The 21,353-nt window shown below is 21.5% G+C and overlaps 1 protein-coding gene and 1 pseudogene across 1 annotated transcript in view; both read right to left on the reverse strand.

The window, feature by feature from the left end:
* LOC107996034 (uncharacterized) overlaps positions 1–21,353 on the reverse strand; it is a 56,789-nt gene that overhangs the window by 14,634 nt on the left and 20,802 nt on the right. The window contains exon 3 of the mRNA XM_062073329.1: positions 12,556–12,674. Within this exon, the coding sequence (XP_061929313.1) occupies positions 12,556–12,674 (119 nt within the window). The remainder of the gene's footprint in view (positions 1–12,555; positions 12,675–21,353) is intronic.
* LOC114577287 (5S ribosomal RNA) lies at positions 19,628–19,748 on the reverse strand (annotated as a pseudogene).

Consider the following 21,353-nt stretch of genomic DNA (forward strand, 5'->3'; position numbering starts at 1 on the left):
GATCTTTGATTCTTTTGTGTCGAATTTTTACTATGCGCATTTATTAAACTATTTATTACTTGAAAACATCTATTACTAAACATCTATTACTTGAAAACTAGTAAGATAAAGTAGTTTATAGTTTGTAGTTTTCAAATAAAAATTTATTTCTTTTTTTAAAATTTGAATTATTAAAACTTGACTCAGAATTCAGAGTATATCAGTTAGACAATAATTAATTATATTTTAATTATTATTATAATTGATTACAAAAAGTAATTTTTTAAGTATTTAAAATGGAATATTATTATTATAAATAGATTATTATTTTATTCATAATCAAAATTATAATCATTTTATAATCAATAGTTATTGAATTAATATCATTAATAAAAAATGTTTATAGTTATTTTTTTAAATTATTGAACAATGATTATTAAACAATTAATCATAATTAATAATATAATTTTACACTAATTAATCTTTAATCAATTTAATCAAACATTTTATTTAACTTAAATATAAATATATATGTATAAATAAAATACCATTTTATAATGCACAATATTAATAATTAATTTATTTATTAATACATATTAAAATATGTTTTAATAGTAATTAAAAAAAAATATTTTTACGTAAAGTAACGATAAAAACACAGGAAAAAGTGGAAAAATATATAAATTAATTAAGAAAAGTTGTTTGAGAAAAAGTTGTGTAGTTTCATTAAATTTTTTTTTTAACAATTTAAATTAGATTTTTTTTAAAAATAAACAATTTAAAATGTTTTATTTTGATAAACTATGAACTAATTAAACTTATTTAAAAGATAATATTTAAAAGTATATAAAAAAAAAACAACAAAAGAAGTTAGTAAAGTTTGATCAGTATTCTTTCAGTCATGATTTTTCCCATGATTTTTAAATAGAAAAATAAATAGATTATTTTTTCATAATATATTCTGATAATATTTATTTTTTGTATATAGAAACAAACAAAATATTTTAAGCAATTTTTAAAAAAATTAAAAATAAAAAACTAATGTTTAAATAGAATATTTTTTCACATACACTTTTTTAAAAAAAAAACAATATATTGCAATATATATCCAATATATATATTCAAGTATATAATTTTCTAATCGGTTTTTTCGATGTTAAAAAATAAAATTTTATTAAATAATCTGAGAAACGATTGTGTTATTTCGAATTTTTTCATATTATTTGAAAATGAATATCTGCTAATCACTGATCGGTATAAAGCATATTTTCTGTATTATCTTACTATTCTATTTTTTATTTTTTTATTTTCTTTTTGTTATGCTTTTTACTATTGATGTCACTCAATTATAATCGGCATAGCAACGAGTATTATACCGATCGATAATTAACATGCATTCTCAATCAGATGACAAAAATCGAAGAATATAAAAAGACTTATTGTCAGCCAGGATCATTCGAATATTTCCTCATTCCTCTTAATTGATATTATTGATTAACTAAGCACTTTGAATATAAGCATTTTAAATATGATAAAATTATTAAAATGATAAAAATTTGTTAAATCTACAAGATAAAATTATTTTTTAGATATATTACAAAATTGGAAGAAAAAAGTAATTAGTAAAAATAAAATAATTTTATTTTAAATTTTAATACTTTTTATTTACTAAAGAAATTATAAGAAAAAGTTATATATATATTTATAAATCATTGAATTACTAAATATTACTAAATATTTTAATGAAAAATTGCGAATCGCTGAATATTAATATTGATTGGATTGAAAATAAAAAATAAAAAAAAACAGAATAACTTAAAACAATGCCATATTTAAAAAATAATTGATTGATATTATTCCATTCTCCTTTACAATTATTATTATTTAATATAGCAGTACAAATAATAAATTTTTGTTCTTTTGAAATTGTTTGCAATATTCATTAAATGTTTTTCTATATAAATTAATTAAAGAACATATACATTGATATATGTTCAAGAATAATCTTAATTTTTTTTTTTAGAAAACTATTAAAAAGTCTTTAATTTTTGTTTAAATTCTTTTTCACAATATTATTATAAAAGTACTGTAAATATTAGCTAGAATAATATTAATATTAAAACGAATTATATTTAATTAAATTATAAATATTTTATTAATTTATAACTATTTAGATTTAATTAAAGATTGTTTTTGTTATAAAAGTTTCACTTATTTCTTTCTTAAAAAAATGCAAAATTTTTAAATTTTAACTGGTTGAAATTAAAAATAAAGTGATAAGATTCCAATAAAGATAAAGATTATAAGATAAGATTAAGAATAAACTTGAATAATTTATTATTCAAAATATTAAATAGAAGTTAATTATATAAATATATAAATACGATCGATATTATAAAAAGAACGGATCAATTATAGTAACTACGAATAAATGTTTGGAAAATTAAAACTTTATTTGAATATTAAAAAATATTTTATTCGAAATTTCAACTAATTAATTTTTCAATGTCTTCTCCTTTTCATATCTTTTTTGCTCTATTATTAGATAACATATAAGAAAATAAATTTAAATAAATATATGTTAATATATCTTATAAACTTGAAAATAAGAAAAAAATGTTAAATAAATATTCATAAATTTTTATTAAAATTTATGTTAAATATAAAATGTATGATAATACGAAATATAAAAAAGTAATAAACCTGTGATATAATATAAAAATAAATTAATAATACTATGGTAGAAATTTTGAAAATAATTTCTAGTATTATTTAATTTTTGAAGTTATATAACAAAATATCACAATTATTCATGAATCGAAAATATACAGATATAGACTTTGTTTACGGTTTTTAAATATCGATATTCCGATAGAGGAGTATCACATTCCTACATGTCCGTAAATTAATTGCGACAATTAACAATAACAGGATTATTTCGACTATTTCATTTATTTTTTAAAAAAAATTTTTATGGAATTTTCCAGCGATCAAATGGATCTCTTTTGAATTTTAAATAGATTTTTCATACCTTTTATATTATTTAATAATATATGTTTTTATAAAAATATGATTTTTATTCTTCAAAGTTATTTTTTTGATATCTTTAGCACATGTTCTCGCAATTACGATTTCACTCTATTTAACTTCATTGTTCATTATTGATACTTTCAAAATGCACTTGTTCTTCTTCAATTGACAAATCAGATTCTATTGATTAATATTAATTAAAAAATATATATATATAAAAATACAATTATTTCATCATTAATAATTGATTTGATTATCATGATAAATATGTATACGTGATAATCATTCAAATGATTACAGATTATTATTGTTTAATAATTATAGATTAGAAATATTATACAAAATAACAAGATTACTCTATGTGATTATTTTATTAATGATTATTAGTCGATTACAATGATTAAAATATAATTGATTTTTGTTCAAATATGTTCATTAGTAACTTGTTGAATTCTATAACATTTTATATATAAAAAGCATTTTATTTAAAAGCATTTTATCTATTTCAAAATTATAGATTTTTAAGTTTTTTTTACGATATAAGCATTATTTGTCACAGTTTTTAAGATATGCAAAAAAAGATTGCTATTATTATGTGAAATTTCATTTATATACTATATGCATCCGATAGAATATGATAGAATAGAATATAATCACTCTTTTTATTAATATTAATACATCGCAGACAACTAATATGTATAAAGGATGAACCGATCAAAAAGATATTTCCTCATAAATTGTGATAAAAATATCTCAATCCACATTAAATTTATTTTTTATTTTTGATTTTCACTTGATCATGGAAATTACTCTTATTGTCAATATTTATCTATAAAAAGCTTTGCTAAAATTAGCAAAAAGCTAAAATTAAATATAATATTTGGATTACAATCATCGGTGTTATATGAATGCATCTTTTCATGGAATTCTTTATAAATAAATACTTATATCTTTATATAAAACTTCTGACATTTACAGCAATAATTAAAATAAATATTAAAATTTATATTTATTTCATAATATTTCTAGATTTATATCAACATTAATTGATAAATTTGTGAGAAAAATAATAGTTTGCAATATATATAATATATTTGGGCTTTTTTATAATAACATTTTATTTAAATTTTATTACAATCCTATTATCTTAAAAAATTCTTTCATCAAAAATTTACAAAAAGAAAATAATAATAATTATATCTTAATAATACATTATCTAATATCTTAATAATTATATTATTAATATAATATTATATATTATAATATTATAATTTATTATAATATATTATAATAATATTATCTAATAACAATGAACAAATACAAAAAAATTGAGGTTAAATCTTAATGATTAACAATGTTAAAAGATTAATTTATTCATGATATACTTTTCATGATATATTAAGAATTAATTTTAGAGGCAAAAATCTCTTCAAATGAATTCGATGAATATATTTACTTTATTACTATAATTCACTATAATATACTTTAATATAATTTAATATAATATACTTTAATATAACTCATTCATGATATACTGTACGCATCAATATCCTAAATCATCTCCAAGAAATCTTTCGAGTTATTAAACGAATCGAAATACAAAGATAATCCAAAGTGCCCTTTGGATTATTGCAGAACCCTTCAAACACAAAAAGAAGAAATATCTCGAGACGAAGCGGTACCGCTTCACATACCGTGACGCTGAGAATCGTACATGTGAAACGAGGCAAAAATAATTGATAAGGAAAGAAATGTCGAAAAATAAAAGGGAGGGATTCGAAAGGGAAAAAGTGGCGAAGAAAAGAGAGGTGTGCGAAGGTTAGACCGTTTTTGGTGGATCGAAGGGAGAGATAGCTAGCAAGAGAGATAAAGAGTAAGAGGGCAGCCCTCCCTTGGTGACTCGAGGGGCTTATTCCGGCAAACGCTTCAGCCGGCGACGATCATTAAAAGTTTAAACGCTCTCCATTGAAGTGCGGCGGATCCAACACTCGGTTTAAAATCCACTGTGGCTCGTGCTTTGACTTTTCCTCCGGTTCTCGATTCGCTTCACAAAGGAAAGTTCTAAGCCGGAGCACCCTTTCAATGCTCGAGCTGTCCGCCACGTTCCACGTATACTACCTACCTACCTCGCATTGATTGCCAGTGCGCACATTTTCCTCCTTGTTCCACGGCTAAAAATTCTTCCGCTCGAACTTCACCCTCCCCCTCGAACCGTAGTATCGCGCAACGAGGGCTGTTCAATAAAACATGAGCGCATTTACAAATTTCAATCGGCGATTTTTTTCTTTCCTTTTATTTTTTTATTTTTTTATTTTTTTTTTTTGATCAGGACTGAACGCGTTTGTTGTTCATTTTTTGCGAAAACTACTGTATCGATTAAAGAGACTTCGTCGATCATACGTTACATCTTTGGCGAAAAAATTAGAATTACTCACAATTTTCGACAATTTTTAATGTTTTTAGTACGGTAATAATTCTACGGTAATTATTAGTAATTATTAAATTATTAACTACTAATTGTAGGTTCTATTAATTACTTTTTTCATATATTTGTATTAATAATTTGTATTTTCTTTTTTTGCTTTAATCACAGTATATTATCTTATTATATTTTATTATATGGATGATTTTATCAAATGTTTTATCAAATAAATAAAGAATATTTTTCTTTAAATTGCTTAATATGATGATTGATGATTTGTGTATAAATGTTTTACGTAGGATATTAGACATTCTTTATTGGATTCACTATAAAATTGCTTAAGCATAGAAGTATAATAAAAAATAATAAAATATTATGTATCATAATATTATATATAAATTTTTAATATATATATGAAACATTAATAATTAATAAAATTAATTAAATTTAGTTTTTAATTTTTAAATTTTATTATAAAATTATATTATATATATATTATAATATATTATTATTATATATATTATTATATATATATATATATTATAAGTAGTTTTTAAATTTTATTATAAAAAAATTATAAAAATTGTAAGTAATCTTATTCATATTTTGAACAGAGAAGAAGTATATATAGAGAAGAAGTGATAATATGAAGTATGTTTATAAGTATGTTTATAAGTATATTTTTCAACAGTTTTTAAAAAACTAATGCATTAATTGTTAATTTGACTTTCATTTAATCTTTGTATATACTTCTTTTATATTTATAAAAACTTCAAAAGAGAAATAAAACTTTTGATTAGAAAATTTTATCTTCGTTTTGCACTTTTCCACTTAAAAGTTTCAGTAAAAGTAATTTTTAAATAATTAGTTTTCTTAAATAAAAAATTTCATCTCTATTAAAATATATTAAAAAAATATAAATAAATATGGATATCATTATTAGTATTATTATAATTTTTTATCATTTTTTATTATTATTTATTTAAAATTAATAATTACTGTACTTTATTTGGTATTTATCTTTTTCATGATAATTTTCTAAATATTTATGAAAATATATCTTCAATATTCATTATTTTTTTTCTAAATTATTTAAAAAGATAAATATATCTAAATGAACATAAGTTTCTATATTATTTTTATATATACAATATTAATATAATTTAGTTAATATATAAAGTATTAATATATTAAAACATTTTTAAAGAATCAATTTTAGAGACCAAAATAAATATAGAAGATGATACACAAAAATTCAATTGAAGCTTATTTATTAAATTATAAGCAATTTAAATTTGTATTAAATAGAGAATGAGACTGATAGAGCGATAGAGCGAGAGTTATACTTTCTTTGTCATATCTTGATCTTCTTCATAACTTAAATGGCTTGTAATTCAATAACTAAGTTTCAATTGACACTTTACATAAATATTTTTTATATTTATTTTAATTTGTAGATTTTTATGTTCTATGAATATATTAATACTATATAGAATTTCATAATAGCATTAAGATTGTTTAGATTTTTTTGTTCACATAAAAATATTCATATAAAATTAAAGAATCTTTGTAAAATTTTTTATTATAATATGAATGTAATAAACTTTTAAATTTTTATTCGTAAATACAATATATAGAAATGAAATAAGTTAACAATTGTAATATTAAATAGATATTTTGAAAGTTACGTAAATAATATATCTCATTTACAAACTATTTCTTTCGAATTTATCTTATTTTGTTTTAAATATGTATATATAAAAAATATATGAAAAAATGATATATGAAAATTATTAAATTGAAGTTCTCCGATGAAAATAATATTATCGATTTTTATACGTTCAAAATATATATATTTTAGTGGTTTTTAAAAATTTGTAATTTATTATCTATATAATAAAATATAAAATATGAATATAAATGAAATATAAAAATAAGTTCATATTTTAATATGTTATTGCACAAAACATCAATTGAAAGAATTTTTAATAATTTTTTTATTTTAAATTTTTTGAATGTTATGTATAATAATAACTAATTTCAAGTAGATATAATTTAAAAATAAAATAATTGGATTAAATAAATAAAAAATATAAAGAATCAACGATTACAATAGAAAATAATTGTAAAAGATTTTAAGATGAAAACGATGTATCGAATATACAAAAGATAACACCAAGAAAAATTGGATTGAATAAATGGATATGGTTGGATTGGAAATGGCAATTGCATGAAACTACGTAAAGTTGTATATGAAATATTGTTGAAATAATTTAAATAGAAATTATAAAATAAAATATTAATATTATAAAATTAATAATTATTAAATTAAATAATAATATGTTATTAAATACATTTTAAAATATAATACAATACAAATGCTATTAAAATTACATTTTAAATGTAATGTAAAATTACATCATATTAAAAAGAATGTCTATATAATATTATTTTTCTGGAAATACTTTACATATTTATTTTTAAAATTTATTATTTTAAAAATTTCTAAAAATATTTTTTACTAAAATCTAGACAAAATATTTAGATAAATATTAAATTTGGAAGATCCTAGAAATTAAAATATATATACAGATACATATACAAAAGTTTGTGCAAATTTATTAAAGTTTATTTTCCAAGTTATATTTAATCTTATATATTTAATCTTTAGATAAAGCGAATTGGAAAAAAAGCTAGATGAAGAAAGAGATATTCCACTCTATTTTCATTCACTTTATTTAATACGAAATTAATTGCTTGAAAAGGAATTTAAAAAATAAATTTCAATATTTTTACATATATATATGTATGTTTTAATATTGTAAAATCACTGCTTAAATTTTTTATCTATTTCACTCAAATTTTTTTAGAATAAGAAAGAGTGCTTTTACACATACTTATTTTTAATAACATTTTTAAGTAAATTTTTATTATGTATATTTAGTGTACATCTATTCAATATACAAGATGTATTCAAAAAATCCAAAAACTTTTATGATAAATTGTATTATAGAAATAATGTAAAGAAACAATGTAAAAAAATTCGAATCTTATAATTTTCATTTTTCTATTATTATAAATATTTGTAACAATATGTATATTTCATAATAATCAATTTAATTTTTAAAATATATAATATTAATTTTTAAATAATTATTCATTGCATGAGTTAAAAGTTTTAATTTTTAAAGTCTGATTTTGTAAACAAATTTAAAAAGAGGATAAAAAATAATTGGTGATCTGCAAAAAACTTTCGATAATGCGATTTGTTCTAAGATTTTCAAGTAAATGAAGATGATAGAAATCAAAATAAAAATCGAGAAATGTAAAGTAAAATGAAAATACATTTAAGAATAAAACTCTCAAATATATGTTTTATAATATATTTTATATATTATATTAAATGATGACTTTTACCAAATGCAATATTCATTAATAAAAAATAATCGTTGAAAGTAACTTTTGATAGTGTTATTCTTAAATATATTCGCATCTTAGAAAAAAAATTAAAATTCTTTTTTAATCGTTGAGTCGTTTAACATTTACTTAAAGAACTTCTAGAAAAAGTAAGCATTTACATTTTATTCATATTAGCAATCGTCTAAAATGTTAAATAAGTAGCTTTAAAATTTTAAAAATTATAATAGTTAAGCACAGATAGGATGAAAAGTAAAGTACGAAAAAACTTATTAGAGCAAATATTAAAATCTTTTGCATTATATTAACTTTCTAGTATATTTTTTTCAAGTTTGAAGTAAAACTTATTTAAATATATGTTCTCTGTTCGCAAAATTTTTTTATTGAAAATCGATTAAGTCAATAAATTCAATAATTATTCGAAAACAAATAAATCAATTTATATATGTATAATAAACTTTGTAGCTACTCTTTTATTATATCTTTAATTATTATATCTAAATCCTTCATAATTATCTAATATACCAGTAATTACTTCTAAAATTTTTCTAAAATTTTCCAAATATCATATAAATATTAAACGAATATTTTTTATATATCATATAATAACTTCATCATATTATTGTTCTGTAAATTTGATTTATCATTATTCTATAAGATTCTATTTTTTAATTATTGTTAAGAATATATCGCTTTGAAGTTATTTTATTTTTAATTATTTTTAATCTGACAATAAAAAGACAATTTTTCGAAAATTTAAGCTTATTTTCTTCATGTAGAAGAATAATATAATGAAAATATTTGTTTATGATTTTTCGATAATAGAGGATAATACTTTTCAATAAGTTTTTATTTAAAGTTTAATATGTATATAAAATTTCATTGCATTACATTATTTTCGAGAACGCTGTAAATCATAGATTGTCTTATAGTCTTTTATTCTTTTAAGAGTAAAAGAGAGAATAAACATTTTTTTGATAAATATTTTTCAGATTGGTGTTGTATTTTCGAAAGTTTTATTTTTTAAAAAGATAAAAGAAATCGATGATTTTTCAATCGCTTTTTTTTAATCACTTTCAAGTTCAATTATTTTTATATTATTTCATATACTAATCTAATTCAGCGAAATTCTATAATTTCTAGTTTCTTTTATATCTCGATTTTAAAAGAATATCATCTGTTCATTTCACTGTGAATAATTTCAAATTTTTTGTATTTGCCGGAATTTGAGTGATAAAAATGAAGAAATATGTCATGCATTGAGAGAAATTTACAAAGATTACATCAAAAAATAAGCATACATTTTCTAAGAATGCTCTAATATTAATAAATTGCATTTTAATTTCTAGATATTTTAATTTTCTTAAATATTTCTATTTTTTTATTTTCGAGCATGCTTCTCCCCAACCATGATATTATCTCTATTAATTTTAAATTAGTAATTCAATTTCCAAAATGTTCCATAACCATCCATAATCACCCTACATTCAACGCGCGAATCACGAGTAAGATTTCAGAGCATGAGAGATCGCGAGCTTTGACCGTTGTCGCGTGCGAACGTGGTCCGAACTCGCAAACAGTAACGTATTTGCTCCCCTGTACGAAAGTTGGAAACGGTTTGAATCGAGGATCCATCCCCGCCGGTTTGTTTGTCTTGACTTAACGCGGTCTCGATGCCCGTCGAACGACGTCAAAATCACTAGGCGGAATATTTCGGGAAACTCGTCTTCCTCGCCGCCAATATCCAATCCTAACATCTTCAATTTTGCTTCCAAAATGCGAATTCAACCGCGAATTTTACGGAACTCGAGTCGATCTTCCTTTGAATATCGTTAGAATATTCTACAGTGACGATAGGATCAAATTTAACATGTATTTGTAAGTCGAATATTTTCTTTACTAGAGAAAATGAAATTCTTATAACTGTCATCTTTAATTTGTCTAATGTGCATTTAATTCAAAGGTGTTTTAAATAAAAATCGCATTATTTTTTTGAGAAGCAAAATAATAAATAATGATAAAATAATAGAAAGATATTTATATTTTTGAAATATGAAGAATTAATATGAAATTGATTAAAATTTGAATTATTCTTTATAATTTGAAAATTATAATTTAGAAATAAATATTTCATTTTATAATATTTCGTTCCATCTTAAAGTTGATTTTTACAAGTATAAAGTTTTTTTAAATTTTTTAAAAAATGAAAAAAATGTAAAATTTTCATTACTTTTAATATATATATATATATATAAATTTTTTTAGAATTTTTTTACAATATTATTTTAAAGAGAAATAATATTTGAAATCATCGTTCAAAGTTTCTCTGACTTCTTCATTTATTTTAAATATAATTCTGTAATGAGATAGAACAAAATTTAATAAAAAATATTTAATATTTTAACGTTCTATCGCATTGTTGTAAACAAAATTTTCAGATTCAAAATTGCATTTGAGAAATGAAACAGTATTTTAAATGTTGATTTCACAATTTCAAAGAAATTTTTCGTTAATAAAGAAATTATTATATTACTATTATAATTACTATATCATATATAAACTATTATATTTTACATATATATAGATTTTCATTAAAATTAAGATTTTTGATTTAAGTAAATTTTTTTGAGATTTGAACAGAGATTTGTTTAATTGACTGTATAGAATATTATAGAACTGAGATAATAGTCATAGATAGAGTTTTAACTATCTGTAATGCATGAAACTAATTTCTTATTTTTTTATTCAAAATTATGAATTAACGATATCTATTGACTTTTCGATATATACATAAAATATCATTAAAATACTAATAAGAAATGGCTGAAATTATAATATAATATATAATAAAAAAATAATATTTTTTTATAATATGCCTTAATAGTAATTTTGAATATAAAAAAATACGAACTCTAAACATTTCTAACCATTAATGATATCTTAAATATATCAAAAATTATCAAAATAGACATCAATATAGTATATCGATAAACTAACACTTCTAAAAACCGGAAGATATCAATTATCCAAGAAGATAGATTTTGAGAATTATTGGTAGCTTTTTCATGCTTCATTGATTCGTAAAATCGACAAAAAACTTCTCACTTTTCACTCTTCATTCTTTACTCTTCTTATGAATGAATTAATTAAATTACATTTAGAGATATATATATTAATAATATGCATTCATTCTCATATTACAATATTTCTTCAAATTTCAAATTCTGATTAAAATCTTGTTCTACCAACGAAATACGAATTAAAACAATATTAAACAAAATTAGAAGTTACTATGCTAAACAACATTAACGTAATTCCGAGAATAATGGAAAAGTTGAACTATTATTGAAATATCGTAATAATACGCGAAATATATGGCGATAAGTTGAAAATGTGGCCACGAACTCGAACCTATAGTTCGGGGAGGGAGGAATAAGTGGATAGTGAAATTTCGGATGCATCATCCTTGTAATTTTCGGCTAGTAAATACGGCGAGCAGAGCATAGACATTCCGGCCACGTAGCCTAAAAGCACGAATTTCCGTTCTCGGCATGAATACGGTTATGGCAAAACGTCGTAACGGTATAGGCGTGCATCGCTCGCGCCCTCTTTGAACGAGTCAGTTAACATTACAACAATAGTATTATCGTCCTCAACGTGACGATGCTTCGACACCTCGAGGCGCTTTGGCGCGATTCGAAACTCACCTCCTGGTTCCAGCAACTTCGACCACCTTGCATCGACTTCGACTCCACCAAAATGGCGTCAAAGTCCAGTAGGAACTGCTCGCGCTCCTCGCCCAACCTTCTTCCGGGAACAGAAGCACCTGCGACATACAAAAAATATGTTTGATAATGGTTTGAATGTTCGATAATTTTGCGAGATAAAAACAATTATGTATTGATACAGTGATAACATTAAAAAATGTTTAAGACAAGAGTTGAATAATTTCGGGTATATATAATGTGATATAAATCAATTTTCTGGAAATGATCAATTTTATTTCTTTAAATGAAATTAAAAATTAATTATTTTGTTTTTTTTTAATGGAATTATATATTTTTTTACAGTAATTATATTTCATAATTGTACGTAAAATTTGAATTTTATAAAACTTATTACATGAAACACAAAGAAAATAAATAAACACATACTTCGCATATTTTTCTTATTTTTCATATAATAAATTTGACAAAAAAAACTAAAGATTTTTTGCTACATAATGTAACATAAATGGTTTAGTAATATTTTTGTATAAAGATTTTATATAATTGATTTATCCTTTATGAATTATATATCAATTTATATATCAATTAAGAAAAATTGATTTATATCTAAAATTTTATCTAAAATAATTTTTATCATTAATTTTATTCTATTTTTAATTTTGAAAACATTTGGTTTAATTTAAATGGGTCATTCTATTTTATTAGACTAAAAAAGTTTTTGTTTTTTTATGATGGAAAAAAATGCAAAAAATATAGAAAACAAATTTTTATTCACTAAAATAATTATTATTACTATTATACTATATTTAACAAGTAAAAAATTAAAATTAATTTCATAAAATTTCAGAAAATAAAAAATTCTTTTCAAATATTTTCTATTTATATTTTTTTAGATGATTGTCCACATTTAATGAAATTTACACAATTATGTATTACCTTGACAAAAAATATTCACTCAACGCAACATAAAATTCATTAAAATATTATAGTTTTTGAAATATAAAATGAATATGGTTTGAATAGAAAAAAAGGAAATATTAAATTGCATAATATAAAGTAAATATGAAAAAAAAAATAATTTAAATTTTTATGAAGAAGAAAGTAGTGATAAAATAAAATAGTAATTGGACAAAAGTATTTGACTGAAGTTGAAATATTTCTAGAAAAGATATTCATTATTATAAATTCACAAAGAAATAATCATTATTTTTTTTAGAATTATTATAATTAAAATTATTATAACATTTCATGCATATGAAGAATTTTTTATGCATGTTAATATTGAATGTATGTTCAATTAAGATTTTATTTTTTCATTGTTATTTTTCTCCTTGATTAAAAAAATGTTTAAAAATTAAATTTGTATTATATTTACTTCATGTTGATATATATACATTTAATATTTACACAATAATTCTCAAACTACTTTTTACTGAATTTTCCAATTTTACTGAAATTGTAGCATTTGATCTACAACTTTTCATTAGTTCTAAAAGAAACTCACATGGAATAAGAATTAATTTCACAAGAAATTTTTATTCGTAAATAATTATTATTTTATTACGAATTTTGTTGAAAATATTTCGTGAATTCATTATAATAATTAAACATAATAGATATATCCAAAAATGAAAGTGCAATTCATCACACATTCAGCTTTGATATAAGTTTCAACATTTATTTACAACTATATGTTACAAATATCTTATAAATGATTCTTTATTTTATTATATAAATTTTTATTATAAAAAGGGCGACGAAATTTTTTTGATTATCTAATATTCGCGCATTCATTATTGGATATGAAAAAAAGTTGGAATATGGATTTATATTAATTCACTAAATTTATTTCACTAGTTTTCACAGTGAAGAAAAACTAATTGTTACTTTTGATACGAAATAAAGTTCTTTTTAGACTTCCTTATTTTCTGAGCTCTAAATAATAATAAATTTTTATTATATATTATTTTTGCTTTTATATCATTTATTCTTAATTATTGTAAATTCACGATGTAATACAGTATTTTTCAATTGATATCACAATACAAAGTTGATTAATAAAATTTCTTATTTTGTTAAAATATTTAAAAATATTAATGCAATTTTATAATATTCCATTAAAATATTAATGGAATTTCTCAAATATAAATGGAAATTTATTTTGTATTTGCATATTATGTAATTTATCATATTGTTCGATATGTTCATTTTTCCACGAAAAAATATTTTCATATTTAACGCAATTAATTAGAATACAGAGTACAGAGCAGACTTGACATCGCTTTTAAGGATGAATCATCCATTTAATTCATCAAAACAAAGCTTGGCTCTTTATTCATACTTTATTTATTGATTTCTTTGAATGTACAATAAGATATTTTTAGTTATAAAGATCAATTTTTTTTTAATTTCTTTTAATCTTATTATCCTAAATTATGACATTTAAAAAAAAAAATATCTTTCTTTATTTTAGAAATATAAATGATTTTATTTTGAATATTTTTTTAATAAAAATCTAGGTTTTTACATATAATTGTAACATTTATGTATTATTTTCAATAATATGTTTTAAAATCTTTTAATTTTATCAAGTTTGACTTGTAATGCAATATATAAATCTTTATATCAATTCATTTATTCAATGATTCTTATAAATAAGTTTCTTCTTATATTTTTTAAATTTTTCTATTAAAAATTACTATTGTTCTAAATAATAAATATTTATTATCAAAACTGAAAATTGAAAATTCAAAATATGCAAATCAATAAAACTTGAAATTTGCTATTTTGCAAAGAGAAATTATACAAAGGTGAATTTATACAAAATGGAAAAATTCTGATAAAACATATCTATTTGTTAGAATCTTTTTAGTAATAAATGAATTTCACGCATGTTATTTTATAATTTACAAAAAATTCGAAAAAATTTGTACATTTTCTAAAGACAAATGAACATTGCAAAATTATTAATATTAAATCAAATTTGTACAGATGAAATGCAGATAAAAACAATCTTTACATACTACACACTATGAGTGAATTTGCATCCACGTTCAAAGTACAAAATCTGAATTCGCCCCTAAGGGAGACGATAATGTAATACTGAAATTTCACAATCCAACGAACGTTGACAGCCGAACATGAAAATCGAACTAAGAAAGGAAGCGAACAAGACGAGCATGCGAAAGCTATCTCAGAGAGGGAAAAAGGGGAAGAAGAAAGGTTGGCAGAAGGTAGCAAGTTTCTTCTGAGAACTCGCGACAAAGGAAAAGCTTCGGGCGACCCTTCTTCCGGGGCAAAGCACTTCCTTCTCTTTAAACTTCTTCCTCAGATTCATTGAAGGATCGATTTTCTCGTACAGGAATCACTTTGCAAAACTATATTTTATCATCTAATCACCATATAGAATTTTCGAGATTCATACGATATGATATATGCAATCAGACACCATTAAGATTCAATCTTGAAATATAAAATTTTCGAAGTGATAAGTATTTTGAGAATAACTGTAATAAAATTCTTTGCATGATATATATATAAAATTATGAATGAAAGACAAATAAGAAATAAGAGCAAAATTCCTTTTTATTAATTTTTTGATATTAATTTTTTGAATGGTAGATTATTTAGAAATTATTTTCATTGATTTCTAATAATCTACAGCATATAATTTTTATTTTTACCAAATAATTTTAGATAAAGAAATTCGGATTAAATCTGAAATAAATTTCAATTATTTTCTACTTATTCTTAATTTTCTCATTTATATTGTAAACATTATTTTGCATATTCATTTCAAAATATTAATAAAGCCATTATGTAGCATAGTAAATAAAAAGGAAAAAAATATTACAATTAATTATATAATAAAATTAATAATTAAAAAAAATAAAATAAAATCTAATAAATAAAATTAATTTTACAAAAACTATCTTTTCCATATAAAATCTAAAATATTAAAGGCAAGCATTTTTTTGTTATTAAGAATAATCATACAATTTTGATTTTTTTCGTTCCATTATATTCCTCCATAGGGAGGAGAGAAAAAAAGATTATAGAAAAGTTTGTCGTTTGTGTTTACGATCCATCGCATCCAACGGCAACTCTGATGAAACTATATCGTTCACTATATGTATTATACGTGTCCAGTGTTGCTGACTCAGCGTGCCGGATCGTCGAGGAATATCAGTTCTATCGGCTTATTTAAGCTTGAATACGAGCTGCTGCATTGCCATCCCCGCAGTTTCTCCGCGACAAAGCGGAAAACACTTTCACGGGCGTTTCCTCTGCCGCGAGCGCCCTCCTTTGAATATGTCCTCTGGTTCGTCTCGTTTTTCTGTCGCCAAACTCCGGAGCATCGACCTCGCGTCCCAACTAATGGCATTTCAAATAGATTTTCATCCTCCAACAAGTTTTCTCATGTCCCTTGTTAATTTTGCGAAATTTTTCGAATACACAAGGGATGCAGCTCACGATGTATAATTATTTTCGTTTGTTCACAAGCATTTATATTATTTCATATATTTTTAGATAATTTAACAAAATAATTTAATTATTTATTTTTTTTATTATTTATATTTATAATTTGAAAATAAAAGTTAAAATACTAATAAAATATTCGTCCAATGGTCTATTAATTTTTATCATTTTTGATAGTGAATTTATTTTTACAATAGCATTAAAGGAATAGTGGATACTGTACATCAATTATTTGTTGGAATGAGTACTAATTTTATATTTATATTCTGAACATATGTTTAATAAATACATATGTTATTTATAATAATGTGAGACAACAATAAAAATCCTTTAAATAAAAAGACATTTATATTGCTGATAATAACTATTTGCTCGAACGTTACAATACAATAATTTTAAAACATTTCGTTAAAAGAAAAAAATATTGCAGATATTTTGAATATTGAAAAAGAGATGATTCAAAAAGCAAAATTTTTTTCCGCAAAAAATACATATGAAATTATTGCAACAACATTATTTATAAAGAACACATCGTTAACATTTGCAAAAAATGCAAAAGTTACTTTGTTAGAATTTTCTAATTTTTTAATCAATAATTAACAATACCTCTCTTAAATTTTGACTTTGTTTTTAATTCATATTCTACAAATCGAATGATTAGTGGCAGATAGTGGCAGAGAACTAATTTAAATTTATCTTTATATTTAGCAGAATTAAATAAAAAAAAATTGTGAAATTGGGATAATATAAATATATATTGTGCTAATGTTAAATAAATATTTAAAAAACCTATGAAATTTAAAAATTTGAATAATTAATAATATAAATATTGTGCGATCTACGTGAATTCTATTTGTTAGACAAAAGTGATTGAAATGAGTTTGACACTCTTGAAACATGCGATACATCATGTGTCCTATGATACACGGGTGCAATAACAATTCACCTTGCTCGCAGTACCTTGCCCATTATCTTGCCCGTTCTACACCCCGGATATATACCGGCTAATCCGATAATCCGCAACTTTGGTCCATTACCTCGTCGATCGTTCTATTCTCGTCTCTGGCTTACACGCGTGCTTCGTCTCATTTTGTTTTGTCCATCATTCTTTCTTGTATTTTACATCGCTTCACGTTCCTTTCATCGATTTAACATCTTGATGTCACTCATTTACTATCATCCCTTGTTCACGAATTGATGGACTATTTTTCTCTTTCTTTCTCTCTTTTTCTCTTTTTTCGTTTTTATCCTCTCCTGTTTTTTAATCTTACGTTGTCATCAAATGTGATGATCTTTCGGTCAGAAATCAAAATGAATTGATATTGAAAAATAAGTATATAGATAAGTATCTATGTAGAAGAAATTGATGTCATTTTTTTCTGTTATTAATATATTGTTTAAAATTCATATAAAACTTTTCATATTAGATTAGATATTAGAAAATAAAATTTTAAATGAAATAAATTTTGTATACGCAATAAATTTTAATGTATGGAAATTAAAAATATGGAATCAAACTTGGCATTTCTCTTTATAGTGCAATTTTATACTCACAACAAATTCCCTACTTTACTTTTAATCATTATATCGTAAACAATATACCTATTTTAAATATTCATCAATATTCTGAAACTATGATTATTGTATAATAACTTATAGTTTCTAAAAATCACAAAATAAACTAGAATCTATTTAAATGTATACGTAATAACGTTTATATTTTATTAGAGTTAGAAATTAAAAAAAGATATTAAAAAAATAATAATTAGAAATATAATAATCTTGTTAAATTATTTTATTTTCGTTCCTAATTTTATTATTCGTTATTTTTATTTAAAATTTTATATTACAATAAAATTAAACAACATACCAATTACTAACTTTAAAATTCATTATTATCCTTATTTTTATTTTTATTTCAACCACTCACTATATAAAAATATATGAAATATTATATAAAATATCATAAATTGTAGTTAAATAAAATAAATAGACTCTTTTGTTTTCGATGCCATTTAAAAATGTCTGTGCTGTCAAAGTGCGTTATATGCAAATAATAAAATAAATCGATGTTGATATAAAATTTATATAAAAAAATCGAATGTAGATTATTTAAAAATGATCGGACATTCGATATCGTTGAAAAAAAAATACAATGTAAAGTAATTAATTAATATATATCGATAAAATTATTGAGAAGACAAAAAAAGTGTTCCCAAGCGGTCACCCATCCAAGTCACTACTAACCGTGCCCGACGTAGCTTGACTTTGATAATCGAACGAGAACCTGTAATTCCTATGTGGTATTGTCATTGGCGTTTAATTTATTTATCTCTCTCTTGAAATATTTCTTTCATTGTTAAAATATGGAAGACTAATATGATTTGAAAAGTAAAAATATTCACATACAATCAAACAATCACAAAACAATTTAAATAATATTGCATTGTCCGGTATATCTTCTTAACAAAATTTATAAAATTCCAAGAAAAAAAATCACAGTATATGAGACAACATATAAAAAGAAAGAAATTGATACATATCGATAAGATACACGAGAAGAAAAAAAAGAAACCAACAACACACGGTGTTCCCAAGCGGTCACCCATCCAAGTACTAAAACCGTGTCCGACGTAGCTTGACTTTGGTGACCGAACGAGAACCAGTAGTTCCTACGTGGTATGGTCGTTGGCGTTTAATTTATTTATCTCTCTCTTAAAATATTTCTTTCATTGTTAAAATATGGGAGACTAATATGATTTGAAAAGTAAAAATATTCACATATAATCAAACAATCACAAAACAATTTAAATAATATTGCATTGTTCGATATATCTTTTTAACAAAATTTATAAAATTCCAAGAAAAAAAATCACAGTATACGAGACGATATATAAAAAGAAAGAAATTGATAAATATCGATAAAATAAAATAAAATATATACAAATATACACAAATTTTCATTCAATTTTCGAATTTAGTGAATTTCTTTTCAAGATAGTATTCGAATTCTTTCGAGCAACTGTATATATGATCACATATCTGATATATTTCATTTTATCATAAATATCATCATAATATATTTCTATAAATATTAATTTAAATTATACAGTAAAATAACAAAAAACGATTTCAAAATCTATTTTAAAATATATTATTTCAAAGCAAAACATTCAAATTTTAAGAAAATCTTAAAGAATGATGAATTAAAGATAAATATTATACCAAAATTGATTATAGATAATATCTGTGACAATAAAAAATTGATAAGAATTGAATAAGGTTAAAAAAAATTCATAAAATATAAACGTAAATTATCGTAAACGTATAAATAATATATAATTTCAATGTATATTTTAATTTTATATCAATATCATTTAATGGTTTAAAAATATTTAAGAATTATTTTGCCCAAATTGTGTTTAATAATCTTGATATACTTCACTAAAATTTGGATTGGAATTGTTTATCAATTTCTATTTTAATTGTGCAAATATTTGTTAGTACTAAATCAAGAAGAAATACGGAATGTAAAACAGAAACTTCTTTTTAATTAAAAAGACAGAAACAGAAATTTCTTTGTTAATTAAAAAGAACATTATATAATAATATACGTGCATATACATCAATAACATTGTTTTTAAATAAAAAAAAAAATATCCATTTTAATTATCTTCCTAACTCTTCTGATTTACCATTTTCTTTTTTTTTTTTTTTAATTCTATAATTAAAGTTAAAATTAAAAGATAAACGATTTTAATTCATTAATCTTAATATTCAACAAAATGAAATAATGCAATTTAACACAATTTAAAAGAATTCAAAAATTATTTTAAAAATTAAATGATTTAAAAATGATTTAAAAATGACTTTTAAACTCTTTTAAACAATTAAATAATAATTAATGTAAAAAGTCGTATTGAATTTGAAGAAAGATAGTTTGAAAGAAAAAAAAATTAAAAAATTGCATTCTCATTTATTTATTATCATTTTGTATTTTTACTAGTTCCATTACTATTTTATAGAAATTAATTATTAAAAATTTGAAAGTTTTTCAAATTTATATCACAAGCAATTTATTTATACGAAAATAGAAAAATTAAGAATTTTTGTTTAATTTATATAGATTAAATTTTATACAATATTAAATAATATTGTGATTTTTTTATTATAAAATATTCAAATACTATAAAATGTTAAAAATAGAAAAATATTTTAAAATTATTTAAAACACTATTTCTTCATATTTCTATAGTATATTTATTTATTTTATGAGTATATATAAATTCATAAATATA

The sequence above is a fragment of the Apis cerana genome, linkage group LG3, assembly GCF_029169275.1.
Source record: "Apis cerana isolate GH-2021 linkage group LG3, AcerK_1.0, whole genome shotgun sequence".
Taxonomy (NCBI): Eukaryota; Metazoa; Arthropoda; class Insecta; order Hymenoptera; family Apidae; genus Apis; species Apis cerana.